This window comes from Hyla sarda, chromosome 3 (assembly GCF_029499605.1).
Source record: "Hyla sarda isolate aHylSar1 chromosome 3, aHylSar1.hap1, whole genome shotgun sequence".
NCBI lineage: Eukaryota > Metazoa > Chordata > Amphibia > Anura > Hylidae > Hyla > Hyla sarda.
This window is the reverse complement of record NC_079191.1, coordinates 111,446,395-111,467,138: the sequence shown is the minus strand read 5'-3', so window position 1 is coordinate 111,467,138 and position 20,744 is coordinate 111,446,395. Positions and strand designations below refer to the sequence as shown.

At 42.0% G+C, this 20,744-nt stretch overlaps 1 protein-coding gene across 2 annotated transcripts in view; it reads left to right on the top strand.

Annotated features, from left to right (window-relative positions):
* HLTF (helicase like transcription factor) overlaps positions 1-17,746 on the top strand; it is an 87,843-nt gene extending 70,097 nt beyond the window's left edge. Inside the window, exon 24 of one of the 2 annotated variants that reach the window (XM_056564842.1) lies at positions 15,664-17,746. In XM_056564842.1, coding sequence (XP_056420817.1) covers positions 15,664-15,816 — 153 coding nt within the window. In that variant the 3' untranslated portion in view covers positions 15,817-17,746. The remainder of the gene's footprint in view (positions 1-15,663) is intronic. The other variant, XM_056564843.1, reaches the window with a different exon arrangement.
* Positions 17,747-20,744: the final 2,998 nt, after the last annotated feature.

The following is a 20,744-nucleotide window of genomic DNA, read 5'->3' as shown; positions in this document are numbered from 1 at the left end:
GTCCGACTTCCAAGACGGGCGTGCCCGGAACGAGGGAGCCTTCTTGTCCCGCGAAGGTGCCTGCCCGGACCCTTTGCTGGAGCCAAAGGTCTGAAAGGACCGAAAGGAAGAGGACTTCCTTTGGGAAGTAGGGCAAGCCTTATTTTGAGGCAACAAGGAACTCTTACCTCCCGTCGCCTCAGAGATAATCTCATCAAGGCGCTTGCCAAAAAGATGGCCACCCATAAAAGGAAGCTCAGTGAGAGACCTTTTGGAAGCGGCATCCGCATTCCAAGCTTTAAGCCACATAGAGCGGTGGAGAGCCGCTAGGTGACCCACAGCAAAGGCAGAACAACGGGCTGACTGCATGGAAGCTGCGTACAGGAAGTCCCCAGCTTTAGAGCATTGGAGAGCCAGAGCAGATAGATCATCTGGGGGGGGATCCCGCTAAGATATCCTGATGGAGCTTTTGGCACCACTCCGACAGGGCCTTGGACACCCATGTTGAGGCGAAGATGTGTAGAAGAGAAGAGCTAGCTGCTTTAGAGGCAAACTTCGCTAAGGATTCTACCTTTTTGTCCGTGGAATCCTTGAAGGCAGCGGCATCTGCCAGTGGCAGTGTAGTCCCCTTAGAGTTCCGGGAGATTGGTGGAGGGAGGGGAAACCACCTTAGTGACAAAGTCCTTGTCAAATGGATAACGTTCTTGAATCGTCTTGATTCCCGGGAACCTCTTGTCTGGATGTTTCCATGCAGATTTCAGAATGTCGTCAAAGTCAGCGTGAGAGCTGAACCTTTGAGGTGCTGGCTCAGCACAATGAAAGGATACTCCTGGAGTGACATCCGAAGATCCTGGGTCCTCTAAGTGAAAGGTGTCTCTTAAGGCTGTCACCAATGAGTTCACCGTTTTAACTGAATCTGAGCAGTCCTCCTGAGTCAGATGCCGGCTCGGAAGCCTTGTCCGCCAGTTCACCAGGAGAATGGGAACGAGTAGAGGCAGTCCTGGAGGGGGGCGATCCTGACCGGGTACGCGGCTCTGGAGGAGCGACGTTTGTGCCCAGATGACAGGGGGCGGGACTCACGAGGGGAACGCCCACGTCTATCTGAAGTCTCAATGGAAGAGTCAGACGAGGCACCCCTAGTACGTTTGTGAGAGCGTGAAGTATGTGGAGACGAGCGGGCACTCTCAGAGGCCCTGCGCACGGAAGACCCCTTCAAGGCGGACACCACTTCCTGGGAGGCCTCAGCCACCGAACGGGAGACTTGAGTCAAGTCAGCCATATACTGGGTCAGGGAAGAAACCCAGGCTGGTGGAGCGGCTGAATCCACCGGAACCGAAAGGGCATCGGGGTACCAGGGGGTCTGGGGGAGCAGTGGAGCAGGCAGGGCAAGTGGGCCCAGTAGAGCCAGGCATCTTGGTATTACAGTGCTTACAGACAAAATAAGTCACTGACGAACCAGGTTTCTATTTAGAGGGAAGAACAGCTCTGGGTACGGACATAATGAGAAAAGAGACAGGAACTTTCTCACCCTAGTCTGTGTCCCCTGGCAGCTGCAGTGAGGAGAACTCGGCTCTATGCAGCTAGAGTGTAAGAAACAGGCTAGCCAATAGAGAGAGAGGGGCGTGCCTGAAGCAGAGGCACTAACTAATTGACCCCTTCTAACTTAAAATAGTGCCCACGGCGCTGATTGGAGGCTACTTTGCGCCTCTGAAGAGCTCAGACAGCCCTGTGGGCGGAGCTATAGACTGGCCAAGAAGAAGCTTTAATGGCGCCCGATCCTTGTCCCGAGTGCACATGTCAGCCACATATGCGCTCGGAGAAACAGAGCGGACGGCCTATACGCCGTCAGAGACTGCCGGAAAAAGTGAAAGTAAGCCGGCGCGGAGAGCGCCCGGCCCGTACCAGCGCCGCAGCTGTCAGCCGCATATAAGGCGCTGCCGGAGAAAGTGAAAGTAAGCCGGCGCTGAGAGAGCCCGGCTCGTACCAGCGCCGCAGCTGTCAGCCGCCTATTAGGCGCTGCGGACACAGCCGCAAATAACCACACACACACACAGTGAAGTGCCCAATGTAAAACATAGATGACATGCCCACTAAGGTGCCACTGCTCCCCCAGAATAAAAGTCCAGCCCCTGTATAAGTCAGCGCCAAAAACAGGGGGTCTCCAGAGAAAAGGGGGGTAAGTACTTGCCTCAGTCAGAAGAACTTACCTAATGGAGTCTTCAGTGAAGTCTTCAGTCAGCTTTAGTTACCTGCATCACGCCTGGCTGCTATGCGCGAGCGAGGCGAGCAGGGAAATAGGGGGACCCGGACCCATGAGGTACCAACCCAGGCGCTGACCGTTGGCGAGGAGGAGTGAACAGCGCATATACGCAATGTCTGTGCCCCCTTACTCGCAATGGGGAAACAGGGAACCGGAGTCCCTGAGTCCCCACCTGAAAAAAGGAAAGAAAAAGGAATAAAAAACTAACATGTCCCTATACTAGGAAAACAAAAAATCAGAAGACCTGGTCTGGAGAATTGCAGACCATGTCCACCTCCTTCAGACACTAAGCTTAAATTGATTAGCTCAGGGCCTGAAGGCGGGTATATCCTGCTGGGAGTAGCCGACCTTTTTTTTTATTTCCACTGTGTCCCCCAATGGGGTCTGTGTCCCCCAATGGAGCCGATAGAGAAACATGTAATTTTACTGTAAAGTTTACAGCGTAAAAATGAAACCTTGAAAAATTGTGGTGTTCTTTTCAATTTCCCCACACAAATAATATTTTTTTATGGCCATACATTTTATGGTAAAATGAGTGATGTCATTACAAAGGACAATTGGTCACAAAAAAACAAGTCTTAACATCGGTCTGTGGATGGAAATATGAAAGAGTTATGATTTTTAGAAGAGGAGGAGGGGAAAAAAAGAAAATTCAAACATAAAATTGTCTGTGTCCTTAACCCATTTTGGCCTTAAGGACAATTTTAATTTTTACATTTTCATTTTTTCCTCCTCGCCTTCTAAAAATCATAACTCTTTTATATTTTCATTCACAGACTAGTATGAGGGCTTGTTTTTTGCGCGACCAGTTGTCCTTTGTAATGACATAACTCATTATATCATAAAATGTATGGCGCAACCAAAAAAAACTATTTTTATGCGGAAATTAAAACGAAAAACGCAATTTTGCTAATTTTGGAAGGTTTCGTTTTCACGCCGTACAATTTATGGTAAAAATGACGTGTGTTCTTTATTCTTAGGGTCAATGCGATTAAAATGATACCCATTATTACATACTTTTCTATTATTGTTGCGCTTAAAAAAAATCACAAACGTTTTAACCAAATTAGTACGTTTATAATCCCTTTATTTTGATGACCTCTAACTTTTTAATTTTTCCGTATAAGCGGCGGTATGGGGGCTCATTTTTTGCGCCATGATCTGTACTTTTTTTTGATACCACATTTGCATAGAAAAAAACTTTTAATACATTTTTTATAATTTTTTTAAAATAAAATGTATTAAAAAAGTAGCAATTTTGGACTTTTTTTTTTTTTTTTTCCGTTCACGCCGTTGACCGTACGGGATCATTAACATTTTATTTTAATAGTTCGGAAATTTACGCACGCGGCGATACCAAATATGTCTATAAAATGAATTTTTTACGCTTTTTGGAGGTAAAATAGGAAAAAACGGACGTTTTTACTTTTTTATTGGGGGAGGGGATTTTTCACTTTTTTTTTACTTTTACTTTTACATTTTTTTACATTTTTTTTTACACTTGAATAGTCCCCATAGGGGACTATTCATAGCAATACCATGAATGCTAATACTGATCTGTTCTATGTATAGGACATAGAACAGATCAGTGTTATCGGCGATCTTCTGCTCTGGTCTGCTCGATCTCAGACCAGAGCAGGAGACGCCGGGAACCGGACGGAGGAAGGTGAGGGGACCTCCGTGCGGCGTTCTGAATGATCGGATCCCCGCAGCAGCGCTGCGGGCGATCCGATCATTCATTCAAATCGCGCACTGCCGCAGATGCCGGGATCTGTATTGATCCCGGCACCTGAGGGGTTAATGGTGGACGCCCGCGAGATCGCGGGCGTCGGCCATTGCCGGCGGGTCCCTGGCTGCGATCAGCCGCGCATGACACGGGCATCGCTCCGATGCCCGCGGTTATGCACAGGACGTAAATGTATGTCCTGGTGCGTTAAGTACCACCGCACCAGGACGTACATTTACGTCCTGCGTCCTTAAGGGGTTAAAGGGGTACTCCGTTGCAACACATCTTATCACCTATCAAAAGGATAAGGGGATAAGATGTTAGATCGCGGGGGTCCTGCAGCAGCGGTGTCCAAAACACAGGAGCGTGGAGTTACCACGCCCCCTCCATTCATGTCTATTTAGAAGACGAGGAGGTGTACGTAGACCTCTCATAGACCTGAATGGAGGGGGCGTGACAGCTGTAGTCACCAGTCATCCAACACGGAGCGGAGTTCGCTCAGTGCACGGATGACCGGGGTGCCGCACCCACGATCTAACATCTTATCCCCTATCCTTTTGATAGAGGTTAAGATGTTTTGCGCCTTAGTACCCCTTTAAGGCCAAAATGGGCTGTGTCCTTAACCCCTTGCCACAAATGGACGTTCATTAACGTCCATTTGCGGCTCCTGAGGTATGACGCGCGCTCCGCAGGTGAACATGCGTCATACCCGGTGGGTCCCGGTTGCTATAAGCAACGAGGACCCACGGCTAATGCCGGACATCGCTGATCGGCCTGATGTCCGGCATTAGCCCTTTAGACATGGGGATCAAACTTGATCGCTGCAGCTAAAATGAAAGTAAACATTAGCTCAGTGGTGCTGTTCGTGACCGCCGCAGTGAAATCGCGACGTCCCGAACAGCTTGCAGGACGCGAGGAGGATTCCTCCGTGCCTGAGATCCAGGCAGGAGCAGTCTAGCAGCAGAAACACTGATCAATGCTATGCTATGTCATAACAATGATCAGTGTATTGCATGTTATAGTCCCCTATGGGAGCTATAACACTAAAAAAAAAAAAAAAAAGTCTATAAATGGGATTTAACCCCTTCACGAATAAGTTTGAATCGCCCCCCTTTTCCCATTAAAAAAACTGTAAATAAAAATAAACATATGTGGTATCGCCGCGTGCGTAAATATCTGAATTATAAAAATATATTAATTGAACCGCACAGTCAATGGCATCCACGTAAAAAAAAAAAAAAAAAATAGGCCAAAATAGTGTATTTTTGGTAACTTTTTATACCAGAAAAAAATGACTAAAAAGTGATCAAGAAGCCAGATCAAAACAAAAATGGTACCGCTAAAAACTTCAGATCACGGCGCAAAAAATGAGCCCTCATACTGCCCCTTATACGGAAAAATAGTTGTAGGGGTCAGAAGGACATTTTAACATATTAATTTTGGTGCATGTAGTTATGATTTTTTTTATTTTTTATTTGTAGTAAAATATAATCAAACCTATATAAATTGGGTATCATTGTGACTTTATGGACCTACAGAATAAATATAAGGTGCAATTTTTACCTAAAACTGCACTGCGTAGAAACGGAAGCCACTAAAAATTACAAAATTACTTTTTTTTTTCTTTTTTTTCAATTTTGCCCCACAAATTTTTTTCTGGTTTCACCATTGATTTTGTGGTGAGATTATTAATGGTATTACAAAGTAAAATTGTTGGCGCAAAGAAAAATCCCTCATATGGATTTTTAGGTGGAAAATTGAGTGTTATGATTTTAAGGTGAGGAGGAAAAAAACAAAAGTGGAAAAATGAAAAATTGGCAAAGAGGGAAGGGGTTAAAGGGGTACTCCACTGGAAAACATTTTCTTTTAAATCAACTGGTGCCAGAAAGTTAAACAGATTTGTAAATAACTTCATATAAAAAGTACTGGAAGGATTGGGGATTTTTTAATAGATGTATACTACAGAGGACGTTCTTTTTCTTTTTGAATTTCCTTTCCTCTTGCTTTGGACAGTTCCTGAAGCGGACAGAGAGGTTTGCTATGGGGGATTTGGATAATTCCTAAAATGGATAGAGGTGTCAGCAGAGAGCATGTTTTCAGACCGAAATGAAATTCTAAAAGAAAAGCACTTTCTCTGTAGTATATAGCAGCTGATAAGTACTGAAAGGATTGGGATTTTTTTTATAGAAGTCATTTACAAATCTGTTTAACTTTTTGGCACCAGTTGATTTAAAAGAAAATGTTTTCCAGTAGAGTACCCCTTTAAAGAGGTATTCTGGCTGTATACGTCTTATCCCCTATCCAAAGGATAGAGGATAAGATATATGCTCGACATGACATGAATGGAGGGGTGTGGCGTGACATCACTAGGGGGCATGGCAGTGACGTTACTGCCCCGTCTTTGAGGCAGTGCCTGGCACAGAATGCCGGGAGCTGCACACAGATCTCGGGGATCCCGAGCAGCGCAATTCCTGCAAGCATACATCTTATCACCTATCCTTTGGAAAGGGAATAAGATGTATAAAGCTGGAATACCCCTTTAAGGGGTTAATCAGTTGGTCCTAGTCAGATTCTTCTCTAAATTGTGGCTTCAATCAACAGAAATGCATGCACTATATTCACCAATTTCTTGAATAGTTTGTTTCCACTGTTTACATGGGTATTTTAGCAATTTTAGGCTGCATGGTTCTGGATGTATTATGTACAGTTGTAACTTTTTGTTATTTTATTTTTTATACTGACTTAAAGGAAAACTGACAGCTGGTTTACCCGAACTTAACCCAATACACATTGTGCTGGTTAACCATATTAAAATGATGTATTACTCTCTTGGATTGGTGCCACCATTCTGGACATACAGCCCATATTAGTCTGCCTTGTTAGTATGGTAATTGACCCCCTTTGTGCAATGAAGGGTAGAGCTGGCATACCCAGCTTCCCTTAAAGGAGTACTCTGGTGCAGAGTACTCCTGCTCCGTCCTGTCCGGGCTGCAAAAAAAATTAAAATAAACCAGCCCTCACCTTCCTGGGTTCCTGCGGAGCGCCACTACAGCTGATCGGTCCTCCGGTCCATCTTCTTCATACTTCCGTGTGAACAAAGCGTCACATGGCGCTCAGCGCCGCAATGTTCTGCCTCGGCCCATAAAAGGCTGAGCGCCATGTGATTCTTCGTTCACACGGAAGTATGAAGAAGATGGACCAGAGGACCGATCAGCTGTAGTGGCGCTCTGCGGGAACCCAGGAAGGTGAGGGATGGTTTATTTTAATTTTTTTTTTTTTGCAGGACGGAGCAGTAGAACTCTGCACCAGAGTACTCCTTTAATAGCAATAAAATAGAGAAGAAACTGTGCACTCACCAGGACTTCTGGTAGTTATTTTTTATCGGCATCCATTTAATAAATACTGTACAAAGAAGGACTTGAATGCCGGTCGGCTGAGATGGAAACACAGCGGGGGAAACAAACACCTGCTACAATTCTTTCACGCCTCAACTGGCGCTTCTACGGGCTGGTGCTGACGTCAACATGTCAAGTACGTTTAAATGCCCTTCCCGGATCTAGTTGCCATTGTAACTTATAAGCAATCAAGAAATACAAAGTGCTTTTCATGATATACAAATGATAAAAACATACCCTCTCAGCAGCGAGCGGTTAATAAATAAAAAACTACTTAACTCATTATTTTCATTGAGACCTAAAGATCCTTTGGCATTTATAGGAATTTTCCATCTTGATTGACATTTCAATAGTTTATCATGCCTATCTCCTCCCTCTGGTAGAGCATAAACTCTCTCAATGCCAAAGAATTTTATTAAGTTAGGATCAATGTTATGCTTTTATCCTACGTGTTGCCCCAACTCCTGTGCATACAGAGCGAAAAGGCTCATTTATATGCACAAAGAGCTGGCGTTAAGCTTTCCCTATGTAGAAGAACATGCATGGACATACCAAAGTATATACCACATAGGTACTTTAGGCGGTTTTCATATCACTGTTAATCAATTTATCTCCTGCTAGTGTGAACTGTTTTTGGGCAATAAGTGCGTTACAAAGGGTGCAACCTCCACACTTAAAGTTTCTGTTGTGCCCAATATCGGAAGGGTTTTCTTTTTAGATTTTTTTCTTTCCTAACTTTCTTTATTTTCTCACCTATAGACTGAATTTTTTCTGTAAGTAATAGGTTTATTTACAGTATATTGTTTAAGGTTGCTGTCTTGTTCTAATATGTGCCAGTTATATTTAATGGCTTTCCTGCCTTTCTATCAAGTAGTCGAACACATGGATACTATAAAGCCACAGTGCCGAAGACTTTTCTTCTTGTTTTGTCTATTGTACACAATAGACTTTCTATCTTCAGTCATCTGAGCATGTGTGCCAAATATGGGTTGTCCCCCTTTACCATGACAATGGAAATGGACCTAGAGGCCTACGAGTATATAAAACCCCCTCTCAATACAGTGACGATCCTGAGTTTATGGCAAAGAATGAAGCTCATCTCATGCGCTCTTACACTACAAAAACTAATTTTAGAGAGGAATAAAAAAAAAGAATATGAAAAAAAAGCTACCGAGTTATGTAAAGCAAAGAAAGAAATACATACTTGTCTTTCTGGGGAATGTATGAAAAAATTCACTCAAACTTTGAAGAAATAAATGCTCTTTCAACAGGGTACCGGTAGTCTACAAGAGACCAAAAGGGATAAATACATGATGGATAAGAAGGACTTCGAGTCTAATATGGTGTTAATGTGGTCTAAAACAGAACCAACTGGAAGGGAAAAACATGCATTAAGAAAAATCTGAGGAGCAAAAAAATGCATTAGAAACGCACCTCAGATTATCTAACAACGGAAACTTAATCCAGCATGTCCGATGAAGGAGCAGCAAACTTTCCTCCCGAGATTATCAATCCCCCCTGTTCCCTTCAGGCAGAAAAATGAGACTAGGGGGCAGAAGGAAACTAACAAACAAGACAACCATGGCGAACTTAGAAACAAAAGAAAACAGTAACTTGGAATCAAAGAGCACTCAATCATTAGTCATGAACTTGACAGAATTCGAGATGCCTCAAGCAACCATCTCTGTCCTTAGCAAAGGACTGAATTTTGGACTTACTACTAATTTTTCTTATGAAAATTTTGAGATCGATCTTTTTAAAGTGATGCGGAACATCTGGCCAGGCAAAAAAGGTTAGTGGTTAGGTCCCGCATCACATGAGAAACCTTGGCTCAGGTATGTCCTTCATATAAGGATATACTGGCTAATGTCTCATTTTTACATCAGTTTTGAGGATTAGCTAATATCATTGTATATATTAACCACAGGATTGAAACCCCACTTTTGTCCATAGGTGCGGGTCCTCTACCCCATTGTATGAGTGCACAATTGCACTTGGGGTTGAGCACCTGTTATCACCTTGAGACTATGTTGTTTTGTTTTTCTGATGCGGAACATCAACCTCAAATTTTTCTCTAATTATGACCCTAATGATAAAAAGCAGAACTGATAAAAGGAGGGGTGACATTCCTTGTTGCAATCCCCTGGGATTCTCTTGTTAACCCCTTAAGGACCAAGGACGTACCGGTACGTCCTTGGTCCTGCTCTTCTGATATAACGCGGGGTTACACAGTAATCCCGCGTCATATCACGGCGGGCCCGGCGTCATAGTGAAGCCGGGACCCGCCTCTAATAGCGCGCTATTAACCCTTTAGCCGCGCGCTCAGAGCTGAGCCGCGCGGCTAAAAGTGAAAGTGAAAGTTCCCGGCTAGCTCAGTCGGGCTGTTCGGGATAGCCGCGGCTAATCGCGGCATCCCGAACAGCTGACAGGAAAGCGGGAGGGCCCCTTCCTGCCTCCTCGCTGTCCGATCGCCGAATGACTGCTCAGTGCCTGAGATCCAGGCATGAGCAGTCATTCGGCAGAATCGTTGATCACTGGTTTCTTATGAGAAACCAGTGATCAACATAGAAGATCAGTGTGTGCAGTGTTATAGGTCCCTATGGGACCTATAACACTGCAAAAAAAAAAGTGAATAAAGATCATTTAACTCCTCCCCTATTAAAAGTTTGAATCACCCCCCTTTTCCAATAAAAAAAAAAACACAGTGTAAATAAAAATAAACATATATGGTATCACCGCGTGCGGAAATGTCCGAATTATAAAAATATATCATTAATTAAACCGCTCGGTCAATGGCGTGCGCGCAAAAAAATTCCAAAGTCCAAAATAGTGCATTTTTGGTCACTTTTTATATCATTTAAAAATTAATAAAAAGCGATCAATAAGTCCTATCAATGCAAAAATGGTACCGTTAAAAACTTCAGATCACGGCGCAAAAAATTAGCCCTCATACCGCCCCATACACGGAAAAATAAAAAAGTTATAGGGGTCAGAAGATGACAATTTTAAACGTATTCATTTTCCTGCATGTAGTTATGATTTTTTCCAGAAGTCCGACAAAATCAAACCTATATAAGTAGGGTATCATTTTAATCGTATGGACCTACAGAAGATAAGGTGTCATTTTTACCGAAAAATGTTTTACGTAGAAACGGAAGCCCCCAAAAGTTACAAAACAGCGTTTTTTTTTCAATTTTGTCGTACAATGATTTTTTTTCCCGCTTCACCGTAGATTTTTGGGCAAAATGACTAACGTCATTACAAAGTAGAATTGGTGGCGCAAAAAATAAGCCATCATATGGATTTTTAGGTGCAAATTTGAAAGAGTTATGATTTTTTAAAGGCAAGGAGCAAAAACGAAAATGCAAAAACGGAAAAAACCCCGGTCCTTAAGGGGTTAAAGAATTCAGCTAAGTAGAAGTGGATAGTGCCTAAGTCCTGGCCAAATTGGGGAAAATGGTAACATGCTGATAAAATCTTTACTGGAAGTAATCAATCCTCATTCAATTTAACCCCCACCCTCATTGTCCCAGGCAGCCCCCTTGACATTTTCAGTAAAAGAGTCCTTAGAGATGGTAAAACCTTTATTGTACCCACATTCCAAACCCAACATTACCTGAGGGGGAAAAAAAAGCTATTACCTGAGCAGCAGAGATTCTTGTCGTGTGGCATGTGGCAGCAGTAGTCGTGTGGCATACGGCTGATCACGACACAGAGGCATTTAAACAACTTAGCAGTAGAACTGTATATGATACACTCCCCTCTGATCCCACTCATACCAGTGTTGTCTGAAAAAGCCACACTGGAATATCCTGCCCGAGATACACAAATTGCTGAGCCAACCCCCGGGTCACCCAGTTGTGGCGGGGGACAGCTCATTGACTGTCTCTATCCGTTTACCTTAACTGGCTCCTATCTCCAATTTTAAAGGAGTTTCCTACATACTTACGTGACACAGGCAACCTGATATCTACTTTAAAAGTAGTAGATATAACCTGGCATCCATTGATGTAGAAAGCTTATTTACCCGCATCCTCCATGATGTGGGTTAGAGATGAGCGAATTTACAGTAAATTCGATTCGTCACAAACTTCTCGGCTCGGCAGTTGATTACTTATCCTGCATAAATTAGTTCAGCTTTCAGGTGCTCCGGTGGGCTGGAAAAGGTGGATACAGTCCTAGGAGACTCTTTCCTAGGACTGTATCCACCTTTTCCAGCCCACCGGAGCACCTGAAAGCTGAACTAATTTATGCAGGATAAGTCATCAACTGCCGAGCCGAGAAGTTCGTGACGAATCGAATTTACTGTAAATTCGCTCATCTCTAATGTGGGTATACAGGCCATACAGGAGTTTCTGCATTACACTAATAAATCTGAGGCATTTATAGAGATTTTCATTGAAGCTTTGCAGTTTGTACTTATGGATAACGTCCTCAAATTCAAGAATCAGTGGTACCGCGATGGGTACTCCTGTGTCATGCACCTATGCTAAGGTCTTCCTCTCTATGTTTAAAAGTGAGTACATCTTCACCTCCAATAACACATTTGTTGGGTATATCAAAATCATTCTTCATTATGTCGACAACATTTTTTGTAATATGGGATGGAGGTGAAAATGTATTTAACCCCTTAACCACCAAGGAAGTAAATGTATGTCCTGAAGCAGTGGTACTTCGCGCACCAGGACGTATATTTACATCCTGTACATGACCGCGAGCATCTGACAAATGCTCGGGTCATGCACGGCAGGTCCCGGCTGCTGATGGCAGTCATGGACTCGCCGGTAATGGCCGACATCCGCGATCGCGCAAATGTCCGCCATTAACCCCTCAGATGCCATGATCAATACAGATCAATACAGTCTGCGGCAGCGCAGCTACATTTTAGGCTGACCTGATCCCCAGCGGCACAGCCGCGGGGATCAGATCAGCGAATATGGCGGATGGATGTCCCCTCACCTGCATCCACCGCCTTCCCAGCATGTTCTGCTCTGATCTGCCGTCCAGCAGACCAGAGCAGAAGATGGCCAATAATACTAATCAGTGCTATTCTGTTTGCATAGCACTGAACAGTATTAGCAATCAAGTGATTGCTATAGATAGTCCCCTATGGGGACATAAAAAAAAAAAATGTAGAAAAATTTTAAAAATTCCCTCCCCCAATAAAAATGTAAATTGTCCCTTTTTCGCATTTTACCCCCAAAAAGTGAGTAAAAAAACATAATTAATAAACATATTTGGTATCACCGCGTGTGTAAATGTCTGAACTATTAAAATAAAATAATATATAGGAGAAAGAAAGACAAGCGCACTCACCACCCACATATATTGCTTCATCTGTGTTGTTTATTGGTGTTCATCCATGTACAGAGGCATAATAAGTGCAGAGGGACGACAAGGAAGGGAGGTGTTCACGGGCTACAGAACAGTCTATACCTAATGAAGCGCATGTAGCGCAAAACTGTTCCGTAGCCCGTGAACACCTCCCTTCCTTGTCGTCCCCCTGCACAATTATGCCTCTGTACCTGGATGAACTCTAATAAACAACACAGATGAAGCAATATATGTGGTGAGTGCACTTGTCTTTGTTCTATATATTATGAACATTGTGTCTACTGTCACAAGTCACTCACCACCACCACCACTTGTGAATATACAGAGCCGCTGCCTTATAATGTCTATTGAAGGGATCACCATTTAAGATTTGCCACGCAGCAGTGCCAGGTAGCTTTCTTCTTTCTATACATATTAAAATATAATGTTAATGATCCCATAAGGTGAACGTGTAAAAATAAACAATAAATAAAAAAAATTGCTTTTTTTTTTGTCATTTTTTTTTTATTCCAAAAAATTAAAAAAATATTTAATTAAATATAGTTTTATACAGTGGTGCCTCAACATACGATGGTAATTTGTTCCAAATGAACCATTGTTTGTTGAAACCATTGTATGTTGAGGGATCCGTGCAATGTTAAATATAGGAAGGTATACTCACCTGTCCCTGCCGCTCCGGACTGTCACCGCTGCCCTGGATGTCGCCCTCCATCGATGTTGCAGTGTCCCCGCCACTCCACATAATTTAGTTAAAGTTTGCAGGTTTTTTTCCAAAGCGGTACAGTAATAGAAAAGTATGCACTCACTTTACGACACTGCACACATAATCCCCTGCTGTTACACCCCAATGTCACTCTACATACCACCTGCCTTAGCTGGCTAGAGTGGGGCCTTGTCTTGGCTCGGCGCCGGGTGGGCTCGGAGCATTTTCTTCTCCCTCCCTCTTTCCTTTCCCCTTCTTTTCATGATCCGGTTATTCTTTCCTATCCCCTCCCCCCCCCCCCTGTCCTGTCCTTGTTCCCTCTCCTACCCCCCCCCCAGCCCTCCTTCCTAGTATTCCCCTCTCCCTCCCCCCCTTCCCTACTAAGCGAGTGGTTTCTTGTTACCTCGGATTATCAATGCTACTGGAATATCTTGACACTTGACGTTCCGATGTTTTATTGCCTTGTCTTTGGCTTACCACTTTTATGTACTGCGACATCTTATCTGTCATGTTTTGCCTTCTGTTTACTTAAGTGAAAATACAATAAACATTTATGTGGAAAAAAAAAGTATGCACTCATGGGTACCCTTTTATTCGTATGACCCACAGAATAAAAAACAAGTAATTTTTACCGTAAGTTGTACGGCGTGTAAACTAAACCTTCCAAAATTTGCTAAATTGCGGTTTTCTTTTCAATTTCCCTACACACATAGTATTTTTTGGGTTGCGCCATACATTTTATGTCATTACAAAGGACAACTAGTCGCGCAAAAAAACAAGCCCTCATACTAGTCTGTGGATGAAAATATAAAAGTTACGATTTTTAGAAGGCGAGGAGGACAAATTTTAAAATTGGCCTGGTCCTTAGAGGGTTAATGAATTCATCGATTTTCTAAATCATACCAACCAAAAGAATATGCTGTTTACTAGTCATTTTGGAGGAAATACTCAATTTCCTGGACGTGGAAAATTCAGATAGATAAGGACAATAATATAACTTCTGCTTTTAGAAAAGACACGTCAAGAAATGCCCTCCTGCACTATATCTCATCTCCTCAGTGTGAAAAAAGTGTCCCCTATGGTCAAATGGTAGGGTTGAAAAGAATTAACAATAATGCAGTAATACAATATACAAACAACAAATAAAAGATCTTTTGAAGAGAGCTTCTTCAATAATGTTTATGGGGTACTCTTCTAATCTTTTTCAAAGTGGAGAATAAAACTAGAAAAGAATTGTTTAAACAAAATCGTAGAAATCCTGAAGAGAAAAATAAATGATACCATCAGGAAAGCTATTTAAAAATAAATGGCACATATTTGAACAATACTACAACCTTAAACAATATACCGATTATGTACAGAAAAAAAATCAGACGATAGGTGAAAAAATGGCTTTGATATTGGGCTCAAAGGAAATTTTAAGTGTGTTGGTTGTACCCTTTGTAACGCACTTATTGCCCAAAAACGGTTCACACTAGGCGGTTTCTTACATCACTGTTAATCAATTTATCTCCTTCAAAAGTCCCTATGTGGTATATGCTTTGGTATGTCCATGCATGTTCTTCTACATAGGGAAAAGTAAACGCCAGCTCATTGTGCATTGAGCGTTTTTGCTCTGTACGCACAGGAGTTGGGGCAACAAGATTTAAAAATTGCGTAAGAGAAAAGCAAAACATTGATCCTAACTTAATAAAATTCTTTGTTATTGAGAGAGTTTGTTCTACCAGAGGGAGGAAAAAGGCATGATAAACTATTGAAATGTGAGTCAAGATGAAAAATTTGTCTCAATGCTACAAGATCTTTAGGTCTCAACAAAAATACTGAGTGAATTAGTTTTTCTTTAATCGACCCCCTGCGCCCATGTGAGCACCAGGTGGGTGGTCGTATGGGAACAGAGGGGATGGATGCAGAGAAGCAAAGTGTGGTGAGTCCTTCCTCCATTGCACAAAGGAGGTTAATTACTATATCAGCAATACAGGATAAAACTGGCTTTATCGCGGCACCAATCCGGTTCACCCGCACTAAAACCCTGTGTATTGGGTTTAGTGTCGGTAAACCAGCGGTCAGTTTCCCTTTACGGGTACGTTCACACATACGCAGTTTTGATGCACAGGATTTTCTGCTGCAAATTTCAATTATAAACTAAATGACTGAGCACCGCTTCTAATCTGCAGTCACAAATCCTGCGCATAAAATCTGTGCAGGATCCTGTATGTGTGACCGTACCCTTAAAGTAAGTTAAAAGGATTTTGTGTTTTTTCCTCAGTTTGTTGTAAAAGATTCTGTAGAAGAAAATATGCTGAAAATCCAGGACAAAAAGCGAGAACTTGCTGCAGGAGCCTTTGGGACAAACAAGCCAAGTTCAAGTGAAATAAAACAAGCCCGGATCAATGAAATAAGGACACTGGTTAATTTATAAAGTCTGCACATAACAACAAATGTTTTATAAAAATATTACATTACTTTATTGTAAAATGCATCCTCTTCCACCTGAATCGGTAGAGAGTCTGTTGTGCCGTCAGTGCACTTGTCAAAAGGAGTGAAGGAAGTGTAGGAAATGCAGAGCAAGGTTTAACAGCATGCCCTTTCCTAAAAACATGGGGTGAAACCTTGGTTTATATCTTTTCAAATTTTAACATTTTCAATTTATTTTAATTTTTTTGAGATTCAGTAGATACTGAAAGTCAACAGATTGAGATTTTTATGTTTTGAGCCTCCTTACAGAGCCTTTTTTTTCCCTTACCTGAGGTGGATCTAATTGAAAGCTTTGATTAAAAAAAAATAATAATAATAATAATCTTAAAGGGGAACTCCGCCCCTAGACATCTTATCCCCTATCCAAAGGATAGGGGCTAAGATGTCAGATCGCCGGGGTCCCGCTGCTGGGGACCCCCTGGATCTACCATGCAGCACCCACCTGTAGCGGCTTCCGGAACCGCTGGAGGTCCTCAGGCTGAGTCCATCTCAACCACCGGGACGGAAGATCGTGACATCACGACTCCGCCCCTGTGTGACGTCACATGCCACCCCTCAATGCAAGTCTATGGGAGGGGGCGTGGCAGCAATCTGACATCTTATCCCCTATCCTTTGGATAGGGGATAAGATGTCTAGGGGTGGAGTACCCCTTTAAGCACACAGTATGACGGACAAAGACTTCATGTAGATTATGCTTGTGACAATGGTCGTGACCACAAATTTCTGTAATTGTGCTGTGTTACACCTAAGGTAAGTGAATGAGGTCAGTGTTACTCACATGTGGCCATGGCCTGACAGTTGGGAAAAAAAAGCTCATCCATATCTTGTGATTGTGAGGTGGCTCGCACTTTTCAGTTGCAGTGTGACCCAATTTACTTACCTTAGCTATGCTGTAGCCTGATCCACAGTGTGACATAGGGATCTTTGGTCGTGTGACCCTTGTTGCAGCCAAAATTGTCATATAGCCTTAGCCTAAAACTTATACATGCAAACTGCCCATTGCTCTATGTGAGTGTGTAAAGCAGGGCTCTCAAAGGCTTCTTTTCAGCACTGGTAACATTTAAAAGATCTGAAGGTCCAATTAATTCTCGTTTTGTAACACATGGCACAAAACGTGACTGCATTACAGATAGTTATGTTTTGAGGTTCAAATTTATGGATACATTTTCTGAAGATTTTATTTTTTTTCTCTAATAAAATGCATTCTCCATTACATGCTATATATCACCACTGGGATATGCATAGCCCCATTGTAATGTAGTGACACAGTATTTGGGATACCAAATATGCCTGTGTGCATAAGACCCAAAATCAGTTTTGGTCAGCAGTAAGAATACCTGGATGTCATGTGAGTCTAAGCTTTGAACCTAATTCCACATAAAAGTACTGCTACTGCTCTTGTACATGAAAATACAGACTCAAAAGGTGTAATATACCATGAGCAGCCCTGTAATGAGCCATCAGTATTTTTATGTATACATGCATCCCCTAATATTGTAGGAATATGTACAATATAGCTTTCTGTACAGTTACATGTTCAATAAAAGTAGTAAATTCCTTTTCACTAAAGGGTGACTTATTAATCTAGTCAGTGTATTAAATTAACTCAAGGAACCTGATGCTTTTACAACATATTTGTACCAGTTTATTATATGCTTTACCATATCTGCAGCAATTGCCTCTGCTATGCTGTGCCTTGTATTGGTCCCTAGAGCCTCAAAAGCTATTTTGCAGGATTAACATCCTTAGAATGCATGTGAGCCTCCCATCCTCAGTATAAAATGCCTTCACTCCACCTCTACTTTTAATAGTAGAGATAAACAGTACATACCTACTGTATGCAGGTGAATGGCAGATGATGGTTTTCCAAGGTGATAAAGATAGTTTAACATTTCTGTAATATTTGCAATTTTTTAACGTTGCAAAGTTTAACGAATTTTCATTAAAATTGGATGGGAAAATGAAAATAATTTTTTTTTTCACTAAAATGCTGGTGTCACCCTAAATTTTTCATGTTCACAAGGGAAAATAGGAAAAAATCCCCCCAAAATTTGTAACCCCATTTCTTGAGTATATAAATACCCCATATGTGGATGTAAAGTACTCTGCGGGTAAACTACAATGCTCAGAAGAGATGGAGCGCCATTGGGATTTTGAAGAGAAAATTTGTCCGGAATTGAAGGCCACGTGTGTTTACAAAGCCCCCATAGTGCCAGAACAATGGACCCCCCCCCCACATGTGACCCCATTTAGGAAACTACACCCCTCACGTAATGTATTAAGGGGTGCAGTGAGCATTTACACCCCACAGGTGTCTGACAGATTTGTGGAACAGTGGTCCGTGAAAATGAAAAATTTAATTTTTAATTTGCACAGCCCACTGTTCCAAAGATCTGTCAAACGCCAGTGGGGTGTAAATACTCACTGCAACCCTTATTAAATTCTGTGAAGGGTGTAGTTTCCAAAATGGGGTCACATGTGGGGGGTCAACTGTTCTGGCACCACGGGGGGACTTTGTAAACACATGGCCCCTGATTACCATTCCAAACGAATTCTCTTTCCAAAAGCTCAATGGCGCTCCTTCTCTTCTGAGCATTGTAGTTTGCCTGCAGAGCATTTTACGTCCTAACATGGGCTATTTCCATACTCAGAAGAGATCGGGTTACAAATTATGGGGGGCATTTTCTCCCATTACCCTTTGTAAAAATTGTAAATTTGGGGAAAATCACTTTTTTAGTGAAAAAATTTTTTTTTCATTTACACATCCGATTTTAACGAAAAATCGTGAAAAACACTTGTGGGGTGTTAAGGCTAACTGGACCCGTTGTTACGTGCCTTGAGGGGTGTAGTTTCCAAAATGGTATGCCATGTGGGGTTTTCTGCTATTCTGGCACCATAGGGGCTTTCTAAATGTGACATGCCCCCCAAAAACCATTTCAGCAAAATTCACTTTCCAAAATCCCATTGTCGCTCCTTCCCTTCTGAGCCCTCCACTGCGCCCGCCGCACACTTGACATATACATATGAGGTATTTCCTTACTCGAGAGAAATTGGGTTACAAATTTTGGGGGGCTTTTTCTCCTATTACCACTTGTAAAAATTCAAAAACTGAGTCTACAAGAACATGCGAGTGTAAAAAATGAAGATTTTGAATTTTCTCCTTCACTTGCTGCTATTCCTGTGAAACACCTAAAGGGTTAACACACTTACTGAATGTCATTTTGGATACTTTGAGGGGTGCAGTTTTTATGATTGGGTCATTTATGGGGTATTTCTAATATGAAGGCCCTTCAAATCCACTTCAAAACTGAACTGGTCCCTGAAAAATTCCAATTTTGAAAATGTTGTGAAAAATTGGAAAATTGCTGCTGAACTTTGAAGCCCTCTGATGTCTTCTAAAAGTAAAAACATGTAATCTTTATGATGCAAATATAAAGTAGACATATTGTATATGTGAATCAATATATAATTTATTTGGAATGTCTATTTTCCTTTCAAGCAGAGAGCTTCAAAGTTAGAAAAATGCAAAATGTTAAAATTTACCATCAAGAAATGATGCAAGTATCGACGGAAATTTACCACTAGCATAAAGTAGAATATGTCACGAAAAAAAAATCTCGGAATCAAATTTATAAGAAAAATCATCCCAGAATTATTAATGCTTAAAGTGACAGTGGTCAGATTTGCAAAAAATGCTCCCGTCCTTAGGGTCATAATGGGCTCCGTCCCCAAGTGGTTAATGTCCGCTCATATCAACATACCATTACTGTCCTTACTATGCCAGAAAGGTTAGCAAACAATCAGGACTTCCGTTAATTGTTACCATCCATTTCTCAGCAACTGTCTCTTATATGTTTATTTGCATTCCTACTATGTACACAGTGGAGCCTCCTAAATGTAATCCCTTTTAGCTTATAAGCAGCAGGTCACTACCTAGAACAGGGTCTTGCTGTAATCATGCTGCTGTCTCCACACATAGCAAATTCTAAAGCCTAGTGTATCAATAACTTTCCCAACCTATAGCATTGTACAAGAAGTCATCCAGTCTGTTCAGTTTAGGCAATGCTAAAACAAATATTGTATACTGTATGCTTCTCAGGTGCAAAGAATAGAACTGTTCATTCAGGCACTATGTGTCATGGTAAGCCACAAGTGAAACACATTTTACAATAAATAGCTAGACTTTTGCTGCAGCACTACTGATATGTACCTCAAATGATAGAACTGTATCAAGAATAGTTTAAAAGGAGCTGTATCACCTACATATTCTTTTCTAATCGGTTTCTATTTTCTGATTTGCAATTTTTTGGTGCATTTGGGGGTTACAATCTTTAACAGCATTTAGCAATAAACTTTACAGCAGGACCAATGGGCAACAATAGACCTGTCACATTCAGATGAAACAGACACTATTGGACATTCTTTGTGACCTTTTCAGAGGTCGTTCTACAGAAAGGGGGGTGGGGGAGGGTGGTGCTGCAAATGATGGGGGATCCAGTGTTGTCTACATACTGGTGACACTTTTTACTATACTCTTTTGACCAATGTTACCTTATGGATGCTCCTTAACAGTGCATAAGAGAGATGTGAACAGAGATTAAGGAAAAACAATAGTCATCCTGTTTAGAGATGAGCCAACTTTTAAAAATTTTGATTCGGCCGATTTGCCGAATTTTGCCGAAAATTTTTTTTCGATCCGAATTTGTTCGCGGCGAATCGAAATTAAAAAAGGCTATTTCTAGCCTACATTCAGCCTCTATAGGGGTATGGAACACTTTGCTGTGTCCTAAAACGCATATGGAGTGTTGGCAGCATGAGGACACCATATAGTGGCTGAATGGCACAGCGTGGAGGTGTTGGCAGCATGAGGA